Genomic DNA, 27,169 nt, shown 5'->3' on the forward strand with positions numbered 1-27,169 from the left:
CTCATTGATTGGGCAAATAACTGTAAACATTAGGGTTGTATAAACAGCCACAGCACTTTGCCCCCTCGTGGGTCTGATGGAACTTATCTCAGAGTTCACCAGCCACTCTGTGTACGGGGTGATGGAGTTACTCAGCTCAGGTGTCAGTGCACACATGATTGATTCAAAACCAGCTTTATTTGAATGTTTCATCACGTTCAAAGGCAGATGCATGACACAGAGTATGAAGAGTTCAGATGCAAAATTCTCAACATCCGTCCACTGACCTCTTTTCTGTTTCTAAGTTCAGTAATTTCATTTCAAAGGCAATGATAAGTAGCCTAGAAATCTAGACGCCCCTAGCGGCAGATGTGGGTCTGGCTCGTCAGGCTAAATGATAAGGTTATTAGTTAGCGAATCAAATATCTTTTTTTCAAAAATGTAAATTTAGTCTACCAACAAAATACATTTTCTTTTGCGCCAAAACCAGCTAAATCCACCAGTCTTTTTTTTTTTTTTTACAAAAAAAAATGCACTAACCTTAAATATCATCAGTTTCTTTGCTGGTTGAATCGTATTGCCTCTCTGTCTCTCCCTCTCTCCCTCTTCTCTCTCTCTCTCTGGCTTTCTCTGCGGACCACCCTTACAGACTGACTCAGGAGAAATAAAACGAAGAAAGCTGCTCAGTGTGTGTGTTAACCCACTTAACCTTTGGATTCCACAAGTGTGTGTGAGTCCTCATTTCGTCCCATTTCATCTGGGCAGGGTTGGCCATCACTGTGTCCTCTGTCTCTGTGTGTGTGTGTGTGTGTGTGTGTGTGTTTGGATGGAGTGGAGCCTAACTGAATCAGATTGTCACGCTGCGGCATCTCAGCTGCTGGAGCTCACGACGTGATATGGGTACGTGTGACAAGCATGTGACCCGCATATCTGCCGTCTGGCCGTTTGTGTGTGTCTGTGTGTGTGTGTGTGTGTGTGTGTAGAGAGAGAGAGTGAGAGAGGGAGAAAGAGAGAGAGAGAGAATGGCTTTATTAGAGTGCCATTATCTCCATTTCTAAATGTGGTGCTTTGTGTGTAAGTGGAAAGCGTGTCAAAAGAAGTTGTGATTTCCCATGGGGAACTTCACTCTGCAACTGACCTGTGTAACAAAAGCTACATCACAAGCTCAATGAAATTTGATAACTACTGTATATTGCAATGGTGTGGAGTAAATGTCCTGTTTTGCCCTAACATGTGTTATGTGAACGTTTTTGGTACATTGGTCACATACCTATTTACCATCAAAATGACTTTGAAGATGATATCAAAACTAGCTGACTAATAAAAACATAACTCAAAAGGTGAGAAATTGTTGCTGCTTATAATGTAAAAAAATCAGGATATAGTGCCATCTAGTGGTGAAGCAGCAGAGAGCAAATAACTCGACACCTCTCCTTTTCCAGGTGTGCTGTTGCCATGGTGGCCATCAGGTGCTTTAAAAATGTGACAACAACAACACAATTGCAATCATATACAGTAGTCTAGTGCTTTCCCAGTGAAGTTCACAGTGACCTCACTAACCACCACCAATGTGTAGCACCAACCTAGGCCTACGTGATGCACGGCAGCCATGATGCGGCGAAACACTTGGACCCACCACACACCAGCTTGAGGTGGAGAGTGAGGGAGTAAATGAATGAGCTAATGTGAGGCTCTCTCTACCAGTTTTGTTTTCTGTGTTACAATTGGCAGGTTTACATGTGTTTTAGTGCCTCCCCCCCAGTTTCAACATTAATGTGATGCTATAGTAGTCAGAGAGTATTTAAGTATCTTTGGTAGAGTAGAGTATCTTTGAGTATTTAAGTATCTTTGGTAGAGTAGAGTATCTTTGGGTATTTAAGTATCTTTGGTAGAGTAGAGTTCATACATGAAGTGCAGTATGCTATTGCTACAACCAAAGATTCTAGCGCTGTGCTTGAAAAGATGACTGTGGTGCCAGTGCTAGTTCTGTGTAACTCACCCTGACGCAGGCAATGTTAGTAGAGGTGGTGGAAACCTCAACACACAGACGTTTTAGCCTCTTTGACACCCACATGCTTGCAGAGTTTCAAAAACCAGAGAAATACATGATTGTTGACAAAGCAAAGACTGTGCATCTCACCATTACTGCATTAAAAAAAACATGCTCTTAATCTGATCTTCCTCATGAGAGACAGCGCTTAAGACCACTGTGTGAGATGAATTACAACTATTAAGCAAAAAGATTCAAGACCTTTCTTATCTCAAGTGTGTGTGTGTGTGTGTGTCTGTGTGAGATTCCTCATATAGCTGTGAAGCCACACAATATATCAGTCAAAACAGAAAAGCTTTATTTTCAAAACAGGAAGCAAATCAGCTCAAGAAAAAAAATGCAGTAGAAATCATATATGAGTCTGAATAAGTAAGAAGTGTGTGTGTGTGTGTGTGTGTGTGTGTGTGTGTGTGTGTGTGTGTGTGTGTGCGCGCGCGCGTGCGGGCGCACATGTGTTTCTACGTGTATCATTTAGCATAAGTCATTGGGTTTAACACAGTGCCTAAAAAACTTCAAAAAGTCATAAGCAAACAGCTCAGCAAACATAGAAGCGGCTATACCCAAACGATGTCCCAGACTCTGTACAGACGATGGGAGGTTGATATGGGTGATGAAGACTGGGGACACAGCTGGGTCTATCAGCATGATCACTGTGAGCCTTAAAGGAGAGAGAGAGAGAGAGAATAAAATGTACACAAATCACTTTGTCTTTACATTTGGTGAGTATCAGTCAGAGTAATTTAAGCATCAGTAAAGAATGTGTATAGTACTGTAGATCAGGAAATGCAGTTTAGTCCACTCACCGGATCTCTTCCTGCAGATGACTGCGACAATGGCCACAGCCACAAACAGACTGAGCGTGGTAGCAACTCTAATAGCCACATGGACCACTGATAGAGAGAGGAAATGGGTCCGCCCGTCACACAGGATATCATACTACACACTCTTACACAGTTCAACACTAATGTTGTTTATTATGTTGTGGTCTAATCTATAGATTAAAGGTGTTGTGTGGACACACACACACACACACACACACACACACACACACACACACACAGACACACACACACACACACACTTTTTACCTTTTTTGTTTTACCTGAGGAGCACGGTGATGGCGAACTGATGTCTGATGACGCTCCATCAGCTTTGCTTCCATTACCTGTTTGTAACACAAAGAGTTATAGACAGTAACCCTAAGATCAGATAGACCTGCAATGTCATAGACCTACTCCACAGACAAGTCTTTAAACTGCACAATAGTTCAGCACATACTGCTGTAGTTGAACAGTGAAGATAACATGAGTTATCATCTCTAACCTGTCACTCTGATGGTGTGGTCAACAGAACCTGTCACTCTGATGGTGTGGTCAACAGAACCTGTCACTCTGATGGTGTGGTCAACAGAACCTGTCAGTCTGATGGTGTGGTCAACAGAAGCCTGAACCTGTCCTCCTGCATTAGGGGAGAATGGGGTAAAATGAGCCAATTTTTACATTCCTCATCATGTGTCAAAGAGGTTTTGTTTTGTAGCCATCACACCAAACAAAGTGTTCTACAACTTCAGCAACCAACAACTCTTCGATAACTTACAGGGGTGAGAGGTATGCTCTCTGCAAAAAAGTTGGTCTCGTGGCACAACTTACCCCATATGTGAGGTAAAATGAGCCTAGGCGTGGATCAAGTTGAGTCAAAGTAAGACTTCAGGTAAGACATTTTTCTTTTTTTCCAACAAGAATTTAATTTAGACAAATATTAACATTAAACTGAGAATTTACCAAATAGACTCAACTGACAATTTGCCAAAATAGGTTTAGACCTATGACATCTTTTGTCGCCTGTTAACCTTTGAATTCACCCATTTAATTAACTTTAATAAAACAGATTAATTTGCTTAACTTTTAGTAACACTAAGGAACTATATAAAATTAGCTCATAAAAACAAGGCAAACTTAAAAATCTTACAGATGCAAACTAGTAAGCTGGTTCAACTTATCCCAGCCCTGGTGACTCATCTTCACAATCAGCATTTTGAAAGAAAATGTTTCTCACAACAAGCTAAGGTGACAATCATGCAACATGTTGTTGAGCCCTCACATCATAGCTTAAAAGGGCACCTGGGGTGTAATGCATCAGAGTATTGTTCTATTCACGTTTTATATATTTGTTTTACCACATTTGCCATGCGCTATAGGATACCTTTCCAAAGATTGTAAAGAATTATTCCCTCTTCCTTAAAATGCTGTCACATGACAACATTTGTTTACGCTCAACATTTATGCTCAACTTACCCTGCTTTCCCCTAACCTGGCATCTCCATGTCCTCTGAGCAAGAAAAGGGTTTGTATCTGCAAGCTTCTCCATCAGTGTGATGTTACAAGCAGATGTAGTTATGATCTGGCGTTTGGAGGTGTTATTCAGCTCTCTCTGTCCTTCATCCACCCAGGTGAGAACGAGATTTTCATTTTCCAATACCATTTCACAATTGATTGGTGAATGCAAGAGGCAATGGAGAGTCACAACACTGCATGGCTCCATTTCATTCTTGTTGGGGGAAGCAGAGACTGCAGTAGATATAGCACATCATCATCATCATCATATTACATCAAATTCACTATTCAGAGTTCAATGGACACAGCTTGTCACCATGGCAAGACTCTTACTATTTACAGTATTCAGACTCAGACTTGTGAGTAAACCTACCATCAAGAACGGCCAGATTATAGATGGAAGAGTCAAATAATGTCAGACAAGCATAGTAGCCAGCATCTTCAGAGGTGACATCAGAAATCTGTAGAGAACAGTCCGGGCCAAGACTCAGTCTCTCAGATTTGAGAGATGGGACAATGTGTCCATTATCAACCAATACTATTGGAGGCCCAGTCCCTGTCAAAAACCATGCAGGCCCAGAAGAAGAGCACTTTGTATTATCACAAGGTAGAATGGCTGTCCCTCCGGCACTGAAGAAAAGAAAATGAGGCCCTGTGGTGGAACCTGTGAATGAATGAAACAGAGCTAAAATGAACAAAGAGACATTTCTATTTTATGTTCTAGTTTATTGATTCTTCATTCAGATATTACAGTGAGGAGTAGGAGGAGAGAGAAATGGTGCGGGATAGGGACATGGCTGTGGATTGGATTTTATAATCGGGTCCCCGTGTGCACTTGGATGCTGCAGCATCGTGTGCTACGGCTCTCATTTCAGAGACGTTTCTATGCTGTCCTGTCTTGTGTCTATATTTATCACATCCTGCCCTTTTGATTGTATTATACTGTGGTCAACTGTTGTTGTTTTTAAAGTGCTTTAGAAATAAATAAATAAATAAATAAATAAAATAAACCTGGTTTGATTTCACTCTACTACTGTATGTTTAAAGATTTTAACAGTTTTCTGTCACATATACAAACAGTGTAGGAGAGCAGAGGGGGTTGCCAGTACAGATTTTACTTAATCTACTTTCATTCCCCATCAAGCATTGTCCTGAGCTCATCACCTTCAAACAAGTTATTAATGTTTTATGAGGCAGGAGTCATCTCTTGAAACAACAAAAAATAAACAGCTGCCATCCCTTACCATTATTACCCAGGCAAGTCAGCAACACTATCAGAGGACAGAGGGTGGATGTCATCTTTTGTTCACTCTTCTTTGGTTAGTCCTCTTCTCTTCACCTCCTCTGCCTGTATCTGTGTGTGAGAGAGAGTGACTACAGACCTGGTATCTCAAGGTTCCAGATTCAGAATGAGAAGTTAAACTCCATTTTGTTTCCTCATGGAGTGGTTTGTGGTTCTTAGAAGTCTCTTGCTATTTGAAACCATGGTGCAAATTGGACCCATTCTAAACCATGCACAATAATATCAACGCCTATAGCTTTCAACACCTAGTTGACATTTAATGTTGGAAAATTATTTCACATATGGACGTCCACTCTCTAAAGCAGCTTCCTTTGTGAGAGCACATACTGTACCTGTACCTTAAGGATAGTGTATTGAAATATCTGAATCTGAAGTTCATCTCCCCCCTGGACGCTAGGCTCCCTATATAGACAGGGAAAAATCCAGAACGATCTAATAAAGGTCACTACCAAACTTTTCTCAATTGATTCTATAGTACTTTTCCGCGTAGAATCCATTTCTGCTTGGGACATTTTTATATCACGCATAGTTAATGAGATAATTTGCATATTTGAATACATTAGGGCAATTCCATATCAGTTGGAACAGGTCCGACACCATGGTCCTCAGTTTTTCCTGATTTTTGGTCCAAATGTTCCTCCATGTCTCATTAGAAGAAAACCAAAATTTTAGCTGGGTATCTTGTTTAGTTTCTGAGATATGGCTCTTCAAATGTGGTTAGACGTGTCCTAAAAAAATGAAAATTCCTGTATTTAATGAGCACCACTTTTTTTTTAAACCCCTCTCCTCTCTTAAGGCTACCATATTATTTTCTAAAAATTTGAACACGGGGGCAGTACCCTGTGTTGTTGTCCAAAATCACAAAGGAATTACAGTCCTTCCCACCATTGGAGACTTATTCATCGAAACAAACCCATTTTTTTTTTTTTAAAGCAATGAAAAAAAAGCCTGTTTTTGTTCTCTTATGGACATGAATGCCTAGCACTCACAAGATGGCATTCTGATCCCTCAAACAGAAAAAATGGGTTTACACCCCATATTGTCCTTCTAAGAGGTTCATACAAATCAAACCAACACCTCCTTCAGCCAAGACTATTTTTCATTTTTTCTAACTTCAGACATGTGCTGTGGGGATATTAGAATAGACAGGTCGGATCTACCACATTCACATGGTCTACGAAGTGCCACACTATTGCAGAAAAAAAGAAATGTTGGATTTGCATTGCATCTTGTCCTTGGAAAAAGACAATAAAAGTGGCATTTTTAGGAAAAAACGCCATTTTGGCCAACTTTGAAGGCTCATAGCCTCGAAATAAGAAAAAAAAAACATCTCAATTTTTTATCAACATGTTTTCTTACTCATGGACTATAAAAATGTGAGTGCTAGGCATTCATGACCATAAGAGAACAAAAACAGGTTTTTTTTTCATTGCTTTCAAAAAAAATATGGGTTTGTTTCGATGGATAAGTCTCCAATGGTGGGAAGGACAGTAATTCCTTTGTGATTTTGGACAACAACACAGGGTACTGCCCCAGTGTTCAAATTTTTAGAAAATAATATGGTAGCCTTAAGAGAGGAGAGGGGTTTTAAAAAAAGTGGTGCTCATTAAATACAGGAATTTTCAGCCTTTTTTTTAGGACACGTCTAACCACATTTGAAGAGCCATATCTCAGAAACTAAACAAGATACCCAGCTAAAATTTTGGTTTTCTTCTAATGAGACATGGAGGAACATTTGGACCAAAAATCAGGAAAAACTGAGGACCATGGTGTCGGACCTGTTCCAACTGATATGGAATTGCCCTAATGTATTCAAATATGCAAATTATCTCATTAACTATGCGTGATATAAAAATGTCCCAAGCAGAAATGGATTCTACGCGGAAAAGTACTATAGAATCAATTGAGAAAAGTTTGGTAGTGACCTTTATTAGATCGTTCTGGATTTTTCCCTGTCTAATAATTGTCTGTATTGTGAATAGAGTTAGTTTTTTACCCTAGACACAATGCTACACTTCAATATTAAGGTAGGTAACAGACTTTGCTTTATGCATTTGTTGACTCAACTTTAGCACCAGTAGTAGACAGCCAGAGTACACTACGGCTGTAACACTTCCACATGGCAACTATCTGATCAAGCACCAAAATACAGAAGTGTCCTGTATCTCAATATAGTATCGTTGATATAGCAATGAATGTTGACAAAAACCACATCACTAAGCAGGCCAGAACCTGTAGACTAAAACATCCTGACTACTGTGCTATTTCACTCAGCTATCTATAAGTTACTTCAGCGTTTAGATGAAATTACAATGACAGCAGTGGATTAAATGTAAACCTTCCTCACAGTGCAGCATCAACAACCACAAATAGTCCACCATGTGGAGGTGGTTCGATCCCAGATGCCATCATTGTCACTGGGCAGGGCACTTACTGTAACTCTCAGCTGCTGAATGTAAACCACAAGTTGCTCTGGCGAGACTGATAAGTCATTTTGGATAAAAGTGTTCGCCAAATGAAAAAAAGTAATACTGATAATATAATTATTTTATAATATGCAGTGATTATCGGGGTCCAAGTGGTTGGATGAAGTGCCCTTATACCAACAAAGGTTTAAGGTCTACAATGAAATAGGAAAAAGTATAGGTACATCTACAGGATCTATTGAAGGGGAAGTTTCAGCTCCCCACAGGGATTTCACAGAATTTGGTGTCTGTGCATGAGGTGGTGATTGTACCAATAATTTGTAATTCTGTGCGAGACTAAGATCAAGTGCAAGACCAGTGTGTGTGTGTGTGTGTGCGTGTGCGTGTGTGTGTGTGTGTGTGTGTGTGTGTGTGTGTGTGTGTGTGTGTGTGTGTGTGTGTGTGTGTGTGTGTGTTTGTGTGTGTGTGTGTGTGTGTGTGTGTTGTCTCTGTGTGTGCTTCCATACATAGCCTACTGTGAAACATCACACAAAATGGTAGTCAAAACAGAGCAACTTTGTTTTTAAAACAGGAAGCAAATCAGCACAAGGAGACAATATGCAGCCAATACAGAAAGGATATGTAAGTCTGTAAAGTATGAGTAAATAGGCCTATGGTGCGCGCACACACACACACACACACACACACACACACACACGTGTTTCTAGTTTATACTTTAGCATAACAAGTTGGGTATGGAATAGTGCCTAAAACATCTGAAAAAGTCATAATAAAAATGTGAACAGCTCCACAAACAGCTGTAGCTCTCAGTGCTGACGATGGGAAGTTGATACACAGCTGGGTCTAAGAGCCTGCATGACTACAGGGACTGTCTACCAACACAATCGCCTTAAAGAAAATGAAGAGAATGCCACATGGGTTTCCATATACCTCAAAACTTTGAATGTGCTAGTTTGAAGTAAACTGAATAGACTAATGAATGGAATACTGTAAATAAGTTGAGTCTTGCCATGGTGACAATCTGTGTCCATTGAACGCTGAATAACGTCCACGCTCTAATGATTATGTGCAGGCGTCATCTGAGTTGTGAATTTGATGTAGTGTGTCTGATTTCTCCTGCAGTCTCTGCTTCCCCGCTGACAAGAAATAATAATTATATAGAAATATAGAAAAAATAAATAACAAATGCCAGGTTAAGTGCCAGGTAAGATCCACGAGAACACATGCAAACATGGAAAAGTGGACACAGGAAGACAGAGAAAAAGACACTGTGAGTTCCAAGATGTGGAGAGACAAATTTTCGATTTTCGACAGCTTGAGTTTAGTGCTGGCCTGGTGGTTCGCCTATTATGGTGTGGTTGCTTGCGTTTCTTTACGAATCCTCTGTCTTAGTTTGTATTGAAATCAATATTAAGTGACACATACATGTAACGGGCAATAATGGGTGTCTGTCTGTTAATGATCATGGAGTCACCCTTTGTCATTGGTATCAGAATAGCTGCCCTGTGCCTTGTTACATGATATGGTCATCCAAAGTTTTCCTTTGCAGTGTTAAGTGATAGCACGGACAAACAATGTAATTGCATAAGTTATGCTATAATGGTATGCAACAGCACAATCACATTAGCATTTTCAGGAAGTGCAGCACTAGTTTTTCTCCCTTACAGCTTTGGTCAAGAGACCTCTATTAGTGCAGTATCATATGGTCCACCGACCACCGTAACTCTTAGGGAATTAAGCCAAAATCAGAACCGCCTCAGCCTCAGTGCATCTTACTGACTTCTTCCCCCTTGTCCATAGAGTTGCTATAGCGGCATTACTATGGTGACTGTCCTGGTCAGGCACAAGGTGACCTCCAATGAGGGGAGAGAGAGTGAGTGTATTGCGCAACATCACTGGATCTATAAATGACAGCATGTCACCTGCCAATCACATCCGGTGTGCTCCAAAGCCCTGAGCTTATCTATGGCTGAGAGGATTTGCAATGCTGATGACCTCGCTGTGCTGACTGCACGTGCTCAGAAGACAGCTGGGGTTAGACATACACACACTCGGGTGCAGCAGCAGCAGCAGACATCTTGACAGATCCCAGTCTGAGAAAAGGCTCTGGAGCTAGTCATGGAGATGGTATCATGGACCCTCCACTTAATCAAGTTATTGATCGGTGGAATGGATCCAATCAAACCAATCGATTAGTCTCTTTAATTATTGTGGTGAAAAGGTCCAGCAAGATGAAAAAAACAATATAAACAAAATATGTGTTGACTTTTCACCAGAATCCATGTTTGTGTCCTGAAGTGATAAAAGACACTTAAAGAGGTAGAGAGAGGAGAGGGATCAACTGTCCTGGACACAGCAGCGTCTTTGCACACACAACTGTATGTACTGTACTGTAGACATTTTCATCTATGATGTTTATCACATTTATCACAGTATCTGCAAAAGTCGAAGCATTTCAAAGGCTACCAGCAGTTACTATTAAACATTACAGTATTTTGATCACTTTGCCTAGTGGTTAAATTAATCTATATGAAAACAACTGGTGCCCTTTTCAGGGAAACCAACTGCCTGCAGCTGAATGCTTACTTCAGAAAACAACAACCAAAAAAACAAACAAGTCGAGACACATATGATGTGATATGGTCCAGCACTTTATTTAAATTACTCAAGAGGCACACATTTAATTTAAAGGGCTAAGCTCCACTACGTTTGCACCCACATGTTACATCTCACAGGTCTTTATTATGTTTGTCCATCTAAAACGCATAACAGATTCAAAAAATCAAACACACACACACACACACACACACACACACACACAAACAAACTCGCACCTGACCTATTACTGAAGCATAGGCCAATGATGCATTCACATCCACACACCTTTGATGCGCATACACACACACTTCTGCACAGTAGATTCTTGGGGAAATGAAAGACAATACACACTTCGTATGCACTCACACACACACACAAACAACTGGGAGAATGATTGCACAGGTGTTGACCTCTAGTTAGACCTCCTTGAGGTAGATTACATTCTCTTTCATGTGCTATTATTTCTGCCTGCGTCTCTGCTAGGTGCTTCTGAGAATGTCTACGTTGATGACGTTCTCATCTCCCTGTGATTAAAGCATAAGCTCTTATGGTCATAGCTTTCTGTATCTATTGTCATGGTCACACTTCATACAGTGAGTGGACACATACCCATGTTAGAATGGAGAATGCTATTCTCAGTCATTTTAAGCCAATTATGCCTTCAGAGCTAGCCTTATCCTGCCATTAGAAGAGGTCTTAGACCAGGACTGAAAATAGCCAGTTGTGCTTTCACTGGATTAGTTTGAGATGAGACCGAGAGAAACAGAGAGAGAGAGCAAAAGAAAGAAAGAGAGAGAGAGAGAGAGAGAGAGAGAGAAAGAGAGAGAGAGAGAGAGAGAGAGAGAGAGAGAGAGAGAGAGAGGGTCAATGCATCTCCCCAACCCCCTTGAAGAAACAAAACACTTGTGCCCGTCTGTTCTAGATACGGAACACATATTGATAGTCAAGAATATGTTATGACTTTATGACTTGAAGAGACTAAAACATACTACAAAGTACATAAGTATAGTGCTGGAGAAATAACAAAATACATTGCTGTTCAGCTCTAAGGTATACCACCACAAAGTACTGTAGAAAACAAACAAAACAAAACATAAATGACACAGTGCTTTGGTAATGATTAACTTCAGAGCTAGCAGAAAGGTACCAGAGAAATATTCTGAATAATCTACAGCTTAAATTTGAGTGTTTCTGAGAGTTCACACCTTTTATGTACAAGTCTGTTATGTTCTGCTGTGCAATGCACAACTTTGCCCCCTGCAGGAACACAAAGTAACTACAGCTCAGGAGAACTGACAGCGTAACCAACTCTGAAATTAGTTGGTCAGTCAGCCTTTCAACTCTGTATCACAACTTCAGTGATAACAAAAGGGGCCATGAATAAACTATGAGTGTATAACTCATATGCACCGATTCTCTTTTTAATGTTGTGCTTCTTACGTATAATGTTGGGTTCAAAAGACTTCCATCCTTCATACTTTTAAAAAATGCTTTATTTGTATTGGTCGCTTGCACAGTTGTCAGATGGTGCTACAGGAGTTGTCCCACTACCTGTGTTAACCAATGGGAAATAGATAATGAGCTAATGCTTCCAGTTCTTTCTTCCTCACTTGAGACTTTTGGCACATTTTCTCCTATGATACAATGTCAGAACATCCAATATTTTGCTAAAAAATACGTAACATTTTACAATTTTCACAACATAACAGTGCTGGGTAAAAATATGAGCTACAACAAAACTGAAACGATTGTTTTTTTTTCAGTAACCTAGAGAAGAAGAAAAATGTCCTAAAAATGATCGGCTGGCTAACCCACGGTACAGAGACAATGTAACTCCACTATACATGAGAAGATTTGCATTTGCTGTTGAGTATTGTGATCAGGATGGTGAAACGCTTCCAACTGATTCCAGTCAACATCTGAGTGGTGAAGCCGTTTGATACTCAAAAGAAAAAAAGAAAGGAAAAATAAATCCAGAAATCAAAGAAAATCATCAAAACAAATCATCGAAAAAAAAAAAGAGAAACCCTGTTGTGTGGAACCTTTTGAACTAAACACAGCAAGTCTACTTACGAGATCAACGACAATAACGACGACGACAAACAACATTTTGACCTGGCCTGCAAAGACACAGAAATAGTGCATCATCATCCCCAACCTCAGTCTACTGATACACAAATAATTACAAGTACTGGAAGTCTCTATCAGAACTACATCCATCTCCACCTTCGCGTGGAAGTGACTGCTTTGGTACAGATATGTGAAGGTAGTCGTCTCCATCCACTTCCATGTCTCCCCATTCATTCACTCACTCACCCATCCACCCACCCAGCCTTCCAAGGACCACTTGTCCTGATATCAGCAACACTGAGATTTGCGTCTAAGCTTTGGTACATGACTGTTTCTGAAGCAGCAGCAGAATAGCGGTGTATTACATTTGGTGCCAGCCTTGGGCCAGTAAAACAAAGGTGAATGAAACAAACACTCATTTCATGAGGGGAGGGTGTGTGTGTGTGTGTGTGTGTGTGTGTGTGTGTGTGGAGGGGTGGTTCTCCATGGCTATGCTCCCGATGCAAGGGGTTAGTTACTCTTACATCATTTGACTCTGTTGCTGACACTGAGGTGCCTGTCAAGCAAGAGCCGATGCGCCAACACAAACAGAAGTGGATGTCTGGCCGGAGGTGACCTGGACGTGGGCCACAACTGTGCCAGAATCCGACCCAGAATCGATGGGCCTTTCCTCCATCTCGTTTAACAGATATACTGTATGTATGTATGTATGTATGTATGTATGTACTGTATGTATGTATATGTATATATTTTTGTGACTTCACAAAAGGAACAACTATTGCACATTCCGATCACACACTTGCGCATTCGGCCTATCCCTTAAACAAGAAATCTCCCATCCTTGACAAACAAAAACACACACACACACACACACAAAAAAAAGCTTGACATTATCATTGCATCCCACCCAGAATTAAAAGAACAATAAAACAATCCCTTCATATTACATACAGCTTTGTGACAATGTGAGACTTTTGAGCATCCGAGACTTGTTTCTATGGATTTATGGATTCAGCAGGTCAGACCGGCTTCTCCTATGATTGGGCATCACAAGGGTCACATGGTTTAGACTGCCTTCAAAACACAAAAACAAAAACAATGTCTGCCAGATCTGAAGATGAGTGAGAGTCTGAAGAAATCTTAAGATCACTCTTCGTACTCAAAACCTTTGAGAAATAGGGACAGTATAACTTAAAAAATGTCTTCATAGACTGGGTAAATATCTCTGGCTGGTCAGGAAGATTTAACCGCCGACCAGTATGAGAGTGGGCGTCTCTTCCTTGAGAACCCTCCCTCCCTCCTGACTCTCTCACCCCCCAAAAAGAAATAAACCCAAAAGCATCAAAAAGAGAAATATGAGATTACATACGCGTTTTACACACACACTGGCAGGTTCTGCTTAATGTACATCTGCTATCACATAGAACAAGAAGATGTGTTGTGCGCACACACACACACATTGAGGAGACAGACAAACCGACGAACCAATCACAACAAGACAGGGGGGTGGGCAAAGACAGGCAGTCCGTTGACGTGGCAACATTAAAATGGTAGTGTTAAGCTCTGGCCCTCGGATGAAGGGTGGTCACTCTCATCTTGCCCGCCATCTTTTCCCCCGAAAGGTGGCACGCCCCGTGGCAGGATGTCCAAAGGGGCACCCCACCCTCGAAACCAACACTGCCAGTTGTAATGCCACTGCTAACAGGCCCCCCCGCCTTAAATGGATTTTTCCGGAACGGTCGAGGCGAGGCAGGAGAAGAAGGGGGGCGGTGGCAGGTACCCACGGCAACGCAGCGTTTAAGAGTAGATGGTGATGACCTCACGGCCGCCGCCCCTCACCAGGAGGACCCGATTGAGACCCTCGAGCAAAACCTCCAGGAACTCCATGTCTGGGCACAGCAGTCAAGGAAGGAACACAAGGGTCACATGATCTACACAAGCGCATCAACAAGCCAACTAGAACATTCATAAATTCACAGAGTCCCCTCCTTCAGGAAAAACACCTACAAAAACTAATTTATTCCCACTGCCATCAAAATATTGAACAAACAATGATAACCCCTGCTGCCCCTTCTTTTAGATAGTCATTGCATATGGATTATTATTTATCTATTTTTTTTACACTATACTGAACTGATTGCACTAGTCACTTTCCTACTTCAAGTCTGCTGTTTTTCTGTGTTATGTCTTGTCTGTGGTGTGTGTCCTGTTGTTGTTTATGTTTAACCACGCTGAAGAAAATGTTCTGTCATGTACGTCAGACAATAACATTTTTCTGATTCTGATTCTGAAATCACAATGGCAATCTGTTCTCCAATTCCAATATGTCCTCCCATGATTTGTCACCTTGTTGCGTTTAAGTTAAGATAGACTAAAATTGAGCAAATGCTTTAATCCAAAGAAACAAAGACTACAAGCGAAGGGTTAGGGAATTGAACCCGGGTCAACCGATTTTCAGGCGGTGATGCTGCGACTGCTCCACCATGCCCATACATTTGTACACACAACCTTTCAATGCACTGGAACTGAGGAGAAAAAAATAAACTAAATTGCCTTTACAAAACCACATCCTAAATACACACAAACTATGCAGGATACAATTCTCATCTCCTCCTCGGTTCTTGGGTGGTCCCGGCATATTGAGGAGGACCAAGTGGGCCCCCTGGGACTTGTTCACCACCACCTCATTCAGCTTGACCGCTGTGTGCATGCGCCGTACATTGGACTGATTCCTGCAACAGAGACGGGGGAGGGGGGAGGGGGGAGATAGGAGGGGAGAGGGAAAGACAGGACATCACCTCCTGCTCTCTGAACTCCACATACTGTGTAAAGCAATCTCATTGGATGGGGAGCTGAACCAGAGCCAATCACTGCAGGGGCACAGGAGTGGGGGAGGGGTCAGATGACTATGGTTGGATATGACTAGCTACTCTGAGGGGCTTCTCCCAACTGGCTAAGTGTCCCTGAGCTGCACTGGTTGCCATAGTGGCAACAACTTCCTGGATTCTGTTGACTTGGTCAATTTTGCTTTAAATCACGAATATAGCTCATGTGTCATTCAATGATTGACCTCTTATTCCTGATTTAACACATCAATAGCTTCGGTAAGGACTTATTGCCTTCTGTGTTTGCTGGTCAGATCTTGTCCTGGCCTTCACCACACACATTCTGCCTTACCTTGATTTTCACCTTCAACAACAGAAATTATTACATATATAATATAAATTAGTGGGTAATGTATATGTTATTAATTCATATAAATAACATAAATTCAAATAAATGTAAGGAGACTTCACAATTAAAAGCAGGACTGAAATGCAATAAATATAATTGAAGCTTGCGTTTCAGCTCATGAAGTAGGTGAGTTCAGCTGCTGGAGCGCTGGTAGTTTTCCAACTGACTCGGAGTAACGGACTCTTGCGTGGATCTGAACCAGATAAGGACCGCGAGATGGCTACGTTTACACCGTCAGTTAAATGTGACCCAATTCCGATTTTTGCTCATATGTAGCAAACAGGCAAAAAGCGAACAAATCCCAATATTTTCAGATCGGTTTCAGGCCTCCTTCGTATGTGGAAATGAATCAGACATGAATCAGATATGTAGGCCTACCAATGCGACTGCAGTTTGAACAGGCAGATATGATATTCCCTGTAACTTACGCATTGTTGAAAATGGCCACAATCTTTTACGTTTTCGCATAACATTACATAGAACGTTGCTTTCAGCTTCACATGAATGCATGACTGCAAAACGAAAACAGAGATGGAAAAGTTGCCATAAAGGCGATAGGCTCTCCTTCTTTTTCCCCTTAGATTAGAAGCTATAGCCTATTTTGTGGACTTCTCAAGATACGTTGGAAACTAAAGTAAACAACTAGCCACTGAAATACCATAATGCAAACTTATTTTGTGCATTTGCATAGACCTCTTCATTTCACCTACAAAAATAAGCTACCATCTTAAAAAAGCTACCATCAGCGCATTTTGATTTTTTTTCTACCGCAGAGCTAACTTGCAATGCAACTTGCTATAAGTAGGCCATTTCGTTAAATTTAGCACCCGATCTCCTTATATTGGTGAAGATGGAAGCTTTGACTTTTTTTTGAACTTCAGTCTATTTGTCTGTTTGTTTGCTTTCATTCTGCTATCTGACATGGGCCACTCTCTAACGTACTGTAGATATAAACAGGCAGTCCAAAACAAACAGCCAGAAAATCAGGATTGTGCATCAAGGCCTGCCGGTGTAAACGCAGCTTCTGTCTCACTCGCTGGATATAACATGTCTTGGTAAGAGTCACAGGCACTTAAACACTTGTCATAATAAAAGGCCTGCAGTCAGATGATCATGAAACACATTCAGATGGCATCCTGTGGCAGTCCACACAGCTTGTTGCCCCAGATACAGTTCTCCTGTCCAATCAGGTGGCTGAAGTGGTGTTAAAGTCCGGTTTCAGAAAGCAAAAGTCCTGCCACATTAGCTCCAACCATTCACTAAATCAGCTGAATCTAATTAGTACCACTCCTCCGCCAGTTACAGTAGATCATTAGTGAAATCACCTGTGCTAAGTGCACAGGTGGCGCCAATACCTGGTAGGACTTTTACTTTCTGAAGCCAAACTGTTACACTTCTGGGTGGCTGTACAGGGAGGACCATGTGTAGTGTAATATTGTGCTGGGGTGGTCATGTGATATGAGGATGGACCCTTTTTGTTTAGGAGTTAGTGGGCACACAGCCTTCCATATGCAGCTCATGATACTGTATGCACAAAAAAGCCTTGGCAAGAACAGTGGCATCCAACTCACACTGCTCACTTGCACTGCCCAGCTCTCCAGGGTCAAAGGTCACACATCTAGTACGATTCCAGAACATTCTCTCAGGAATTCAGAGTTAAGAGGTTCAGAAGAATTCAGTGTTTGCATAGTAATCAAATCAAGCCAAAACTACGTTTTTGTAGTATATTTCCTAATTATCTGTGAATTCTGACTGGATTGTTCTATTTATTCGTCGTGGGGTGGAATGTTGTGATGCTTGACCCGATGACAAAGGAGAGGACTTGGACAGTGCAAGGCTGTTCACACACGCTGCTACGGATGAGACATTGCACGGTCACATGCACAGTACATAATATGAATGCTCTCGCTGGGTTACTGGACACACGGCCATGGATGGAAGCAGTGGTAAGCATGGGACGGACATGCGCACACAGTCACACACACACACACACACACACACACACACACACACACACACACACACACAATTACACAACAATTACACAACATGCATTGGCAGGACAGGGCTACTACATATACATGGGACAAACACATACAGTCACACACACACACACACGCACACACACACAAAGCTTTGGCCAAATAGAAATGTCGACTTACAGACTCTCCCACTCTCTAGAAGGAGGAAAATGGGACAGAACAACAAAAGACAGGCTTAGACGTCGGCTTTGCAAAAACCCCACACAAACCACATGCCAATCACCAATCACCCCAAACCTCCAACCAATAGCAAGCCTCCGTTGATTTCCCTTCCCTTTAAGAGGTGTGCTTGATGTGTGCTGGCACAGATAGAACATCTCCACAACTTGGCAACAAAATGTCCCTTTAATGCCTTTCACTGCCAAAGCTGCTTTGACATCGCTTTCATTATTTCAAAGCAACTGTGAATAAAAGCTGGAGGCATCAAACAGACTGAGAAATCAGCGCTTGAAAGAGACAAGCACAACACAACTACCCAGACTGAGTTGGGTGATGTTCTTAAGGATGCCAACACACATGGACACAGACACAGAAACACACACACACAGAAACACACACACACACACACACACACACACACACACACACACACACACACACACACACACACACACACACACACACACACACACACACACACACACACACACACACACACACACACACACACACACACACACACACACACACACACACACACACACACGTGATGAAGCGGTGCTTTATCAACCTCAGGGACGTGCCTGTGAGGAACTACAGGAACACACCCAATGCTGTGAACAGAAGTAAGTCTACACACACGCACACACACACACACACACAGATCTGGCTGTGGAGTATCCCGTGTCAGCACGTTTGGGTGCAGAACTCCACAGGGGGTAGAAGGCACTGACTGGGACTACAGTTGGAACAACACACTGAGAGGAAGAGGAGAAGCCAAAATGGGAATAAAGGAAAACTATCCCTCTGAAAGTACCAGCAGGGGGCAGTACTGAGCTTAACACACTTACACAGGCTGCTCTCACTGCCAACAGGCTAGGGCATTGCTGTATAATTCTGTTTAATGTATTTAATGTAATTACTATGTTGTTTATTTACTTAGCTTACAAGACTCCAATCTATCAAATAACATGTATAAATAACATGTATAATTGACACATGATATAATTACGCCGTATATTCAGAGCAGCCTCATAACCGTCATCGATGGAATTTAAAACTGAGGGTCCCCTTTCATGTAGACACACAATCACTAATTAACTGATCAATTGAGTGTCCATAGATATCAATGCTAAGAAGTGGATTGCAAATGCCTTTATTCCTTAGTGTAACAAGTCACATCATGTTGGCTTCTCTCTTTCTTTCAGTGGATTTTAAGTGGATTCTCAACACTTTTGAGTAAAATGCCACTACCAGCCCTTAATAATAGCTTATGACTATTGATCAGACACGGCCCTGATGTAGCGGACCAGTGCCACATCAGGGCCACATCAGAGCCAGATCAGGGCCAGGCGTGGCCGTCTGAAAGAGTCTGGGAGCTGTGTGCAAACGCACACACAAATGGACACATGGAAGACATGATGCCAATGTGAAGATTAGTCCACACGGTGGATGTCTGCATGCTCATCAACACACTGTGAATTGTGCGTGCGTGCGTGACTGTGTGTATGTGCGTATACATTTCTATACATTCATTTGCAGGTGAGTGTGTGTGTGTGTGAGAGAAAATCGTTTGAGGCCTCAGATCCGCTCAGAGCTTAAGTGATCACTCTGTGGTTGACCTGTTTTACTCGGATCAATGCAAAGGTGGCTGGAGAAATCAAACTCTTAGTCAACCCTGGGTGGAATGTTTGGTGTTGTGGCGTATATGGTTGTTGTCACTTGGTCTAATTTGCTCATCTTAATAAACTGTCGGTAGTATGTGGTAAACATTTAGCACTAGTAGGAGCAATGGCTACTGTGATACAAGCTGGAAGTGTACTGTTATTATTTCCACAGGGGAGGTTGGTTCAGTTTTCAAGTTAACTGCTCTAAGGACCATGCCTGTAGTTGGCTTTTATAAGCTCAGATGTACATGCCCACTAATTTGCATCCAGCTGAAACAAAATATTATTGTTAATTCAGGTGATGGCTTGATTGTTTTCAATGAAACGACTGAAAACAAACATTTGTGTGCTTGCTTAGACACCAGCCATAAATACCCTTGTAACCTATATTTACACATATATACTGTATATATTGTACACATATATACACTATCCAAATTGTATCTGAACACACAGTGTTTCTGGATGTGTCTGTACGTGTTGCTGTACTTACGGCCTCATGTTGAAGAGATCCCGCACCGCCATGTTGGTGTTGGGTTCGCGGTTCCGGTTGCGCTCGGTGAAAAACTTCTCCTTGGTCCAGGTCATGTGGACCCTGTCAGGTGTGAGGTCTGAGTTTATGGCCGCGTGAGAGGCGGTGTTCCGATCGTGGATGAGCTGGGCCTGGAGACGGGTGCCAGTAAACACGCATCAACATCCAATCACAGGGTCTCTCCTCGATCCCCCATGCTCGGTCCTCGAGGCTATTTCCCACTGATCTATAACTAACACTGGATAGACTATCCCATTGTTGCCGCCCCCATCATTCTTTATCTACTGTAGATCAGTGAAGACGAGGATCATTTCCCAGGAAACCGCTAACGACTGATGGCCCGAGTGTGTCTTTTCCAGGGTCCAAAACTGCATACTACCACTCAGCATTATAAAATTAACTCATTAGTTATGTACATTAATAAGGGTAAATAACAGTTGCTAACTCAGAAGCCTTTAAAAAGCCAGACACATGCTTATGTCATCTGTACTCTATGTCTAAAGACAAATGTTTTTCTTTTTTATGCAATCAACAATTATACAACATTTATACAAAAAAACATACCAAAAAGGAGCAGGGTAAACAACTTTCTCAATGAAAAGAAGAATGGAGTTAGCATTGTCTCTATTATTTCTTCTATGTATGTCCGTGCATTCAGAATTAATACAAATGGAAGGTCTTGTCAAATGATCATATCAACACAATGTAAACGAAATCATGCAGGTAAATGTATAACTGATGACAACAAGACAAGAATGTGACTTCCACGGTATAATCTAAGTCAACGTGATGAGTGACATGCAAAATTAGGCTACACACTGCATGTCTACATCCACAAACCAAAGATGGTGATGCTAGTGTAACAATGATGCATGAACCAAACTAAAACAACTACACAGGGGAGAAACGATCACAAAGGCCCCTTGCACATGAGCTGGGCCGTGAGGAAAAAGGATGAGGAAGAGGAGGAGGGAAGAGGGAGGACCCACGATCACGACGAATGAACGAACAAGGAGGAAGTGACATCACTGTGACGCATGCGGAGAGAGGGAGCACGGGCAGGACACCTGGACATTTACAGAGCCAGAGGGACTGCTGACAGAGTTGACTTTAAAAAAAAAAAAAAAAAAAAAAAAAAAAAAACGTTTTTGTTTTTTTACTTCCTTGGCTGTTGTAAGAAGTCAATTTCCCCAGTGTGGGATCAAATAAAGCCTTATCTTGTCTTATCTTATCGACAACCAGAAGAGATGGCTTTACTATGAAGGTACCTCTGATTTCAATGTAAACAAAACTGCAGGAGTGTTGCAGCTCTAAGTCTTAATCAACAACTTTAAATCAGCTGATGACACAACACTTTAATTAAATGCACCTTCGGTACATAGAGGGAAGTCGAAATTGCCAACATCCAATCGCATGCAGATGGACATCAAAAACAGAACCACCGACATCATTAATGGGGTCCCATAACAGCCTTGGCTCTGTAAGTGGGTGTGCTGCAGGCCACTGGGAGTCGGGCTGTCGTTGGTAATGAGGTGGTTTCAGGGAGGGGGTGGGGGTGACTGGGCGGTCTGGGTGGGCGGTCAGTCACATTGAGGAGGAGCTACCTCGTCTGTCTCTTTGGTGTCTTCCAGCTGGCCGCTCTGCCGGCTCGTGGTGGAGCCGCCAGCCCCGCTCTGGGTCTTCCTGCGGATGGAGCTACGCGACTCGTCGGTGATGCTCTGAATCTGGGTCAGGGTTGCGACCCAGCGAGGACCAGAAGCAGAGGGAGTGCCAGCGAGATAGAACAGGGGGCCAGATGTCATGAGACTATCGATTTGGAGTACTGCAGGGTACAATTCTCGGCCCTCTTCAATGTATCACTATGAGCTAATTAAGTAATTGAATGAGCTAACTATGAGCTTATGACGCTAATATTACTATGACCAAATAGATGTACACTGGAGCGCAATTATCTCCTAACATTTTCTTCAAAGATAAACAGGGCACATTTGCAGACATATTAATCAAAGTTTTTATGTAGCAGGAGTCTATAATATAAAAAATCTTAAGTATCACTATATGAAAAAGAATGAGATGTAATACCAATTTGCATAGAAGATACAAGTCTGAGTTCTTCTAAGGCAGAGGGTAATGATAATCATTTTGCTATGCCTCCCCCAAACAGAAGGGGGGGCCCTGTCGAGTTGAGACATTACCTCTCTCTCCCGCTCTGTCCTGGAGAGCTGCATCTGCTTGAGCATCTGAGAGCGCTGCTCCATCACCAGGGTCTTCTCATAGGTGAAGGCGGAGATGTCACTGTCGTGCTGTCAGTCACACACACACAAATATTTACATTTACATCTACATGTACAGATATTTTCATAAACACAAATGACTTTACAGATGATTACTGTATAATAATAGAATCAAAAGACTATCTGTTTTTATTCATCCTAGCTGCCATATCAGTTTTGCCCATCTCTGTAACTGGACCCCTAAAGAGTGAGCTCTTCCCACCACCTGACCCCATGAAGAGTGAACGTTATCACCATCTCCACCACCTAAACCTCTAAAGACTGAGCGCTCTCACCATCTCCACCACCTCCACCTCAGCATCCAGTCGCAGGTGATACAGGAACATCTGCAGATCCTTCTTCATCTGAATGCTGTTGTCATCCATCTGAGCCACGGTAAAGATGCGCATCTTACACTTACGCCACACCTGGGGGAGGGAGACAGAGGGGGTGGGGGGCAGAAGGGGGGAGGCAGAAAGAGAGAGGGGGGCAAGATGGATAGGAGAGAGGGGGGCACAGAGGGAGGCGGGAGAGAGACCGCAAGGGCGAGTGGGGCAGAAGGAAAGAACCCGGGGGCATAGAGGGAGAGGGGGAGAAGAATGAAGCATAGGGAACGGAGCGATTAATAGAAATGTTTTTGTTTAATTCGACAGTATACAGTCTACGCTTTCATATCGTGAACAAATTTCACGGAAAAACATGAGTTGAATCCGGTGAAGATTCAACACGTTAGCAGTCATTCCCGTTGTCCACGGCGCTTGAAAAGGGGATTTTTCTCCTCTTCTGACACGTTGTGACGGGAGAACCGTGTCAACTTTGAATCCGGTTATCTTAGCAATCGTTTTTGCAATACCCTCGATATACATATCATTGGAAAGCTTAGTTTATGTGCGCACAATAACTTAATTTAGTCATTTTATACCAAAGCGACTGGTTTCGCCTTGCAGGGTAACACATCAGCTCTCCAGATGACCGAGTGGTGGTGAAGCAGCAGGGGTTATGCCGTGCCGTGTCCTACCTTGTGCTGCCGCAGCAGGAAGGGGAGGAGCATCAGCATGCCTCCGTCATGGACGATCCACCACACGTCGATAGTGCCCTCCCCAAGCCGCTCCTGATTGGTCGGGAAGCTGTCCACATTCTTGGCCACAAGCAAGGCCTGATGAGCTGCCGTGGTTTCCCTCACAGTTTCTGATTGGACAAGGAAAGATAGATAGGTGTTCTATGTGGGTCGCTTACACTGTAGGGACTGGACATAAATCATGGTAATACCTATAGTGAAACTAAATGATCTAATGCATGGTTAAGAGAGCAGTAGCAATTCATGGACCACCAGAGGGCCACTGACCATTAATGGAAAATCCCCAAGTTACTTCTGTTACATAGGACTAGATGTTGATATCTCTCAAGCCACTTCTGTCTATCTCTGGACTAATGTGGCCTGTGAACCGTATGCGGTCAATGAGAGCCTCGGTGGAGCGGTCAGTGTGTGGGCTTGCTGCTCACCGATGAAGTTCCTCCAGCACTGGGCGTCGTTGGCCTGCTTCCACATGCCGGGCCAGGCCATGAGGACACAGTTGTGCTTCATCCCCCCGAGCCCCGCCGACTGGATCAGGTGCGAGAAGCCGTCGCGCAGGTTGGACGACACCACCACGTGACAGAAGCCTTTGGTCTTCTCCGCCGACATGGATGACTTAATGTTCTGCAAGACACACACACACACACACACACACACACACAGGAAGAGGAAATCAAATCAATGAATAGGGACACATAATCAGGACACGTCTTCCAGCTCTAAAGCTCTAAACAATGTATTTGAAACAGTACACTGACTCCAGGAGACACAAAGACAAACACACATCTGATCTAGCTGTGGTTAATCTAGCTAATGTTTCCTCCAAAGCAACACAAAACAAAGACCAGCAAGTGTAATCCTTTCTGTTGTCATCAGAAGGTTTGTCTTGGTCTTGGTGTGTGTGTGTGTGTGTGTGTGTGTGTGTGTGTGTGTGTGTGTGTGTAACTAACAGGCAAAGTAACTGGAGAAAAGTGATAAAACCTTATCTGATTTTTATACTTATCTAAAATGCATGTAAATACTGTGTTATCTCTGTTACGAGATAAGAGTTTACATATCTCAACTTCACACAGATATGGTTACAAGTTGTTAATATGGTTTCTTAAATACACATTTACACGCCTTATGTGTGTTTGCTACATTCATACACTGTATGTATGGATGTTGATTTAGTCGATTTAGATATAGTGGATATTGTACTATCTGTGCACCCATTTCTTTTTGCAGACACTACGAAATGAATATCCTTCCTATCTGCCAAGCTGCTGTTCCTCTCTCCACCAGCAGGTGGCAGTGTCTCCCCACATTTCTTCCAACTGAACCTGGTGGCATTGCTAATTGCCAAGTAATGGAAACATTGGCAGGCTTTTGAACAGCTTATCCTGACACAGTCCCTCAAGGGGAAGTGCAATGGCAGCACGTCAGCCTGGCATGGCGCGCGTAAACAACTCACACCTCAGCTGGGACACAAGGACACTGCTCACTTTAACATTCACGCTACCAAACTAGGAAAACAACGTACTAACTCAATATTTGCTCTACGATTAGTAAACACTACACATGCTAGTGCTAAGACAAGTACTGTATAAGTGATCTACACTTTCAGATACGTCATGATATACTCCTGATAAGTTTTGTTTTGCTTTGAAAGGACCATTATGTCACAAGAATTTAATTTAAAATGTTTAAAATCTTGTGTGAAACATCATTTTCTTTTCTTTTTCATTAATGAGCTTACTTCATAAAACTTCATTTTTATTTCCATTTAAACATTCTTTGTGAAACATAACCTTGTTATATAGAGGCTTGTGAAACTCAATCCTACTTGGTTAAAAACCCTCTTGTAAAAATGTAATGTAATCCAATCCAGCCCTTGACTAATGTGTCTCCTCAACATCCCTGACACACACTTTCAGTCCTGACACACACGTTCAATTTTGACACACACTTTCAGCCCTGACACACACATTTACCTGTAACACACACACACACACACACACACACACATGTTTAAACCTGACACACATGTTCAACCCGAACACACCCATCCAGCCCTGACACACACACACACACACACACAAACACACACACACACACACACACACACACGTTCAGCCCTAACACACATTCCAGCCCTGACAAACACATGTCCAGCCCAGCAGTCCCTAACATACACATCCAGCGCTGGCATCCCCTTAGCGCCCTCACCGTCTCGCCCTTCTTGGACTCGGCGTCCTTGGTGAGGTAGGTGCCCTCTAGCACGGAGCCCACGATGGTGAGGCCTTTGCCGGCCTTGAGCTGCGTGGTGAAGGACAGCAGGCGCGGGTGCTTCACGCTCAGCTCCGAGTCCAGGTTCAGCAGCACTAGCAGCTGCGGCCTGCAGGGGGCGACAACACAGCAGGATGGAGGAGATTTGTGAGATCACTTCAAGTACACCTGAATCTCTAAAAATCTACTTTAACAAAAATATACTGTATATTCATGACAAGTATTAGAGAAGCCTTCATTACTATATAAAATTGAAAATATATTTACAGTATACCAGTACAGCATACAGTATAACAGTATTTCATGTTGGTGCATTTATTTATAGGTTTCAGAGGTAACCCCACAAAGTAGACTAAGTTATGAACTGCTATAACTGTAGCAGTTATAATTGGCAAATTGGCACAGGTAATAATGCTGTGGTAACATAATATCTATTTACAGAGGAATGAAGAGCTGGAGTTTATAACATGTGGCAAAAGTAAAGTAATTACACAAACGTACAAACAAACAAACATAGACATAAACAAACAAACAAACATAGACATAACAAACACAGACGCAACAAACACACAAACAGGTTCCAGAGCTCACTGAGCATGTAAAGCGTCCTCCATAAGGACAGGGGACAGGAAGTGTGTAAAGTCCACTTTAGCAGGGCCAAGAGTCCTGATTTGAATCCGCGGGTTTAAAGGCACCCTTCACAGTTTTTTGACCTTAACATAATGTTTCCAAAATCATTTTGATGGCACATAACCTCATAACATGACAAACCGCCCTTCTGCCATTGACTGAGCACCCCTGTACCTAGCAACTTTCTACAGTAGCTGCCCTCCGCGCCCCCTTCGAAATCGGTCAAAGGTGTTTTTCTACAGACTGCTGTCAATGGTCAATGGCAATGCATTCCCTTTATATTATATTGGGGTTATGCTAATACTTTGTTGCAAAAGACGCATATTTAGTTTGTTTATTATTGTGCTTCTAAACCAGAGGGGGGACCCCGAGAGTAAATCTTGTTTATGGTGCTTTAAAGGTAGCTGCAGGACATAGCAGCGGGGACGGATAGCTGATCATGCCACATGTTACCCAGAGTGCACTGGGATATTTACACGCTGCTGTCACAGGGGAACCGCCCCCACAATCTAAACATTGAAATTTGTATG

At 42.5% G+C, this 27,169-nt stretch overlaps 1 protein-coding gene across 3 annotated transcripts in view; it reads right to left on the reverse strand.

The window, feature by feature from the left end:
- Positions 1 to 10,721: 10,721 nt before the first annotated feature.
- The window catches only part of slc12a7b (solute carrier family 12 member 7b), a 72,530-nt gene continuing 56,082 nt past the window's right edge, over positions 10,722 to 27,169 (reverse strand). For 2 of the 3 annotated variants that reach the window (XM_062521203.1, XM_062521205.1), the window contains exons 17-25: positions 25,950 to 26,118; positions 24,170 to 24,365; positions 23,685 to 23,854; positions 22,963 to 23,094; positions 22,589 to 22,696; positions 20,355 to 20,524; positions 18,156 to 18,170; positions 15,358 to 15,491; positions 10,722 to 14,648 (exon numbers count right to left, since the gene is read on the reverse strand). In XM_062521203.1, the coding sequence (XP_062377187.1) occupies positions 14,557 to 14,648; positions 15,358 to 15,491; positions 18,156 to 18,170; positions 20,355 to 20,524; positions 22,589 to 22,696; positions 22,963 to 23,094; positions 23,685 to 23,854; positions 24,170 to 24,365; positions 25,950 to 26,118 (1,186 nt within the window). In that variant the 3' untranslated portion in view covers positions 10,722 to 14,556. The remainder of the gene's footprint in view (positions 14,649 to 15,357; positions 15,492 to 18,155; positions 18,171 to 20,354; positions 20,525 to 22,588; positions 22,697 to 22,962; positions 23,095 to 23,684; positions 23,855 to 24,169; positions 24,366 to 25,949; positions 26,119 to 27,169) is intronic. The other variant, XM_062521204.1, reaches the window with a different exon arrangement.

This window comes from Sardina pilchardus, chromosome 19, assembly GCF_963854185.1.
Source record: "Sardina pilchardus chromosome 19, fSarPil1.1, whole genome shotgun sequence".
Lineage (NCBI taxonomy): Eukaryota > Metazoa > Chordata > Actinopteri > Clupeiformes > Clupeidae > Sardina > Sardina pilchardus.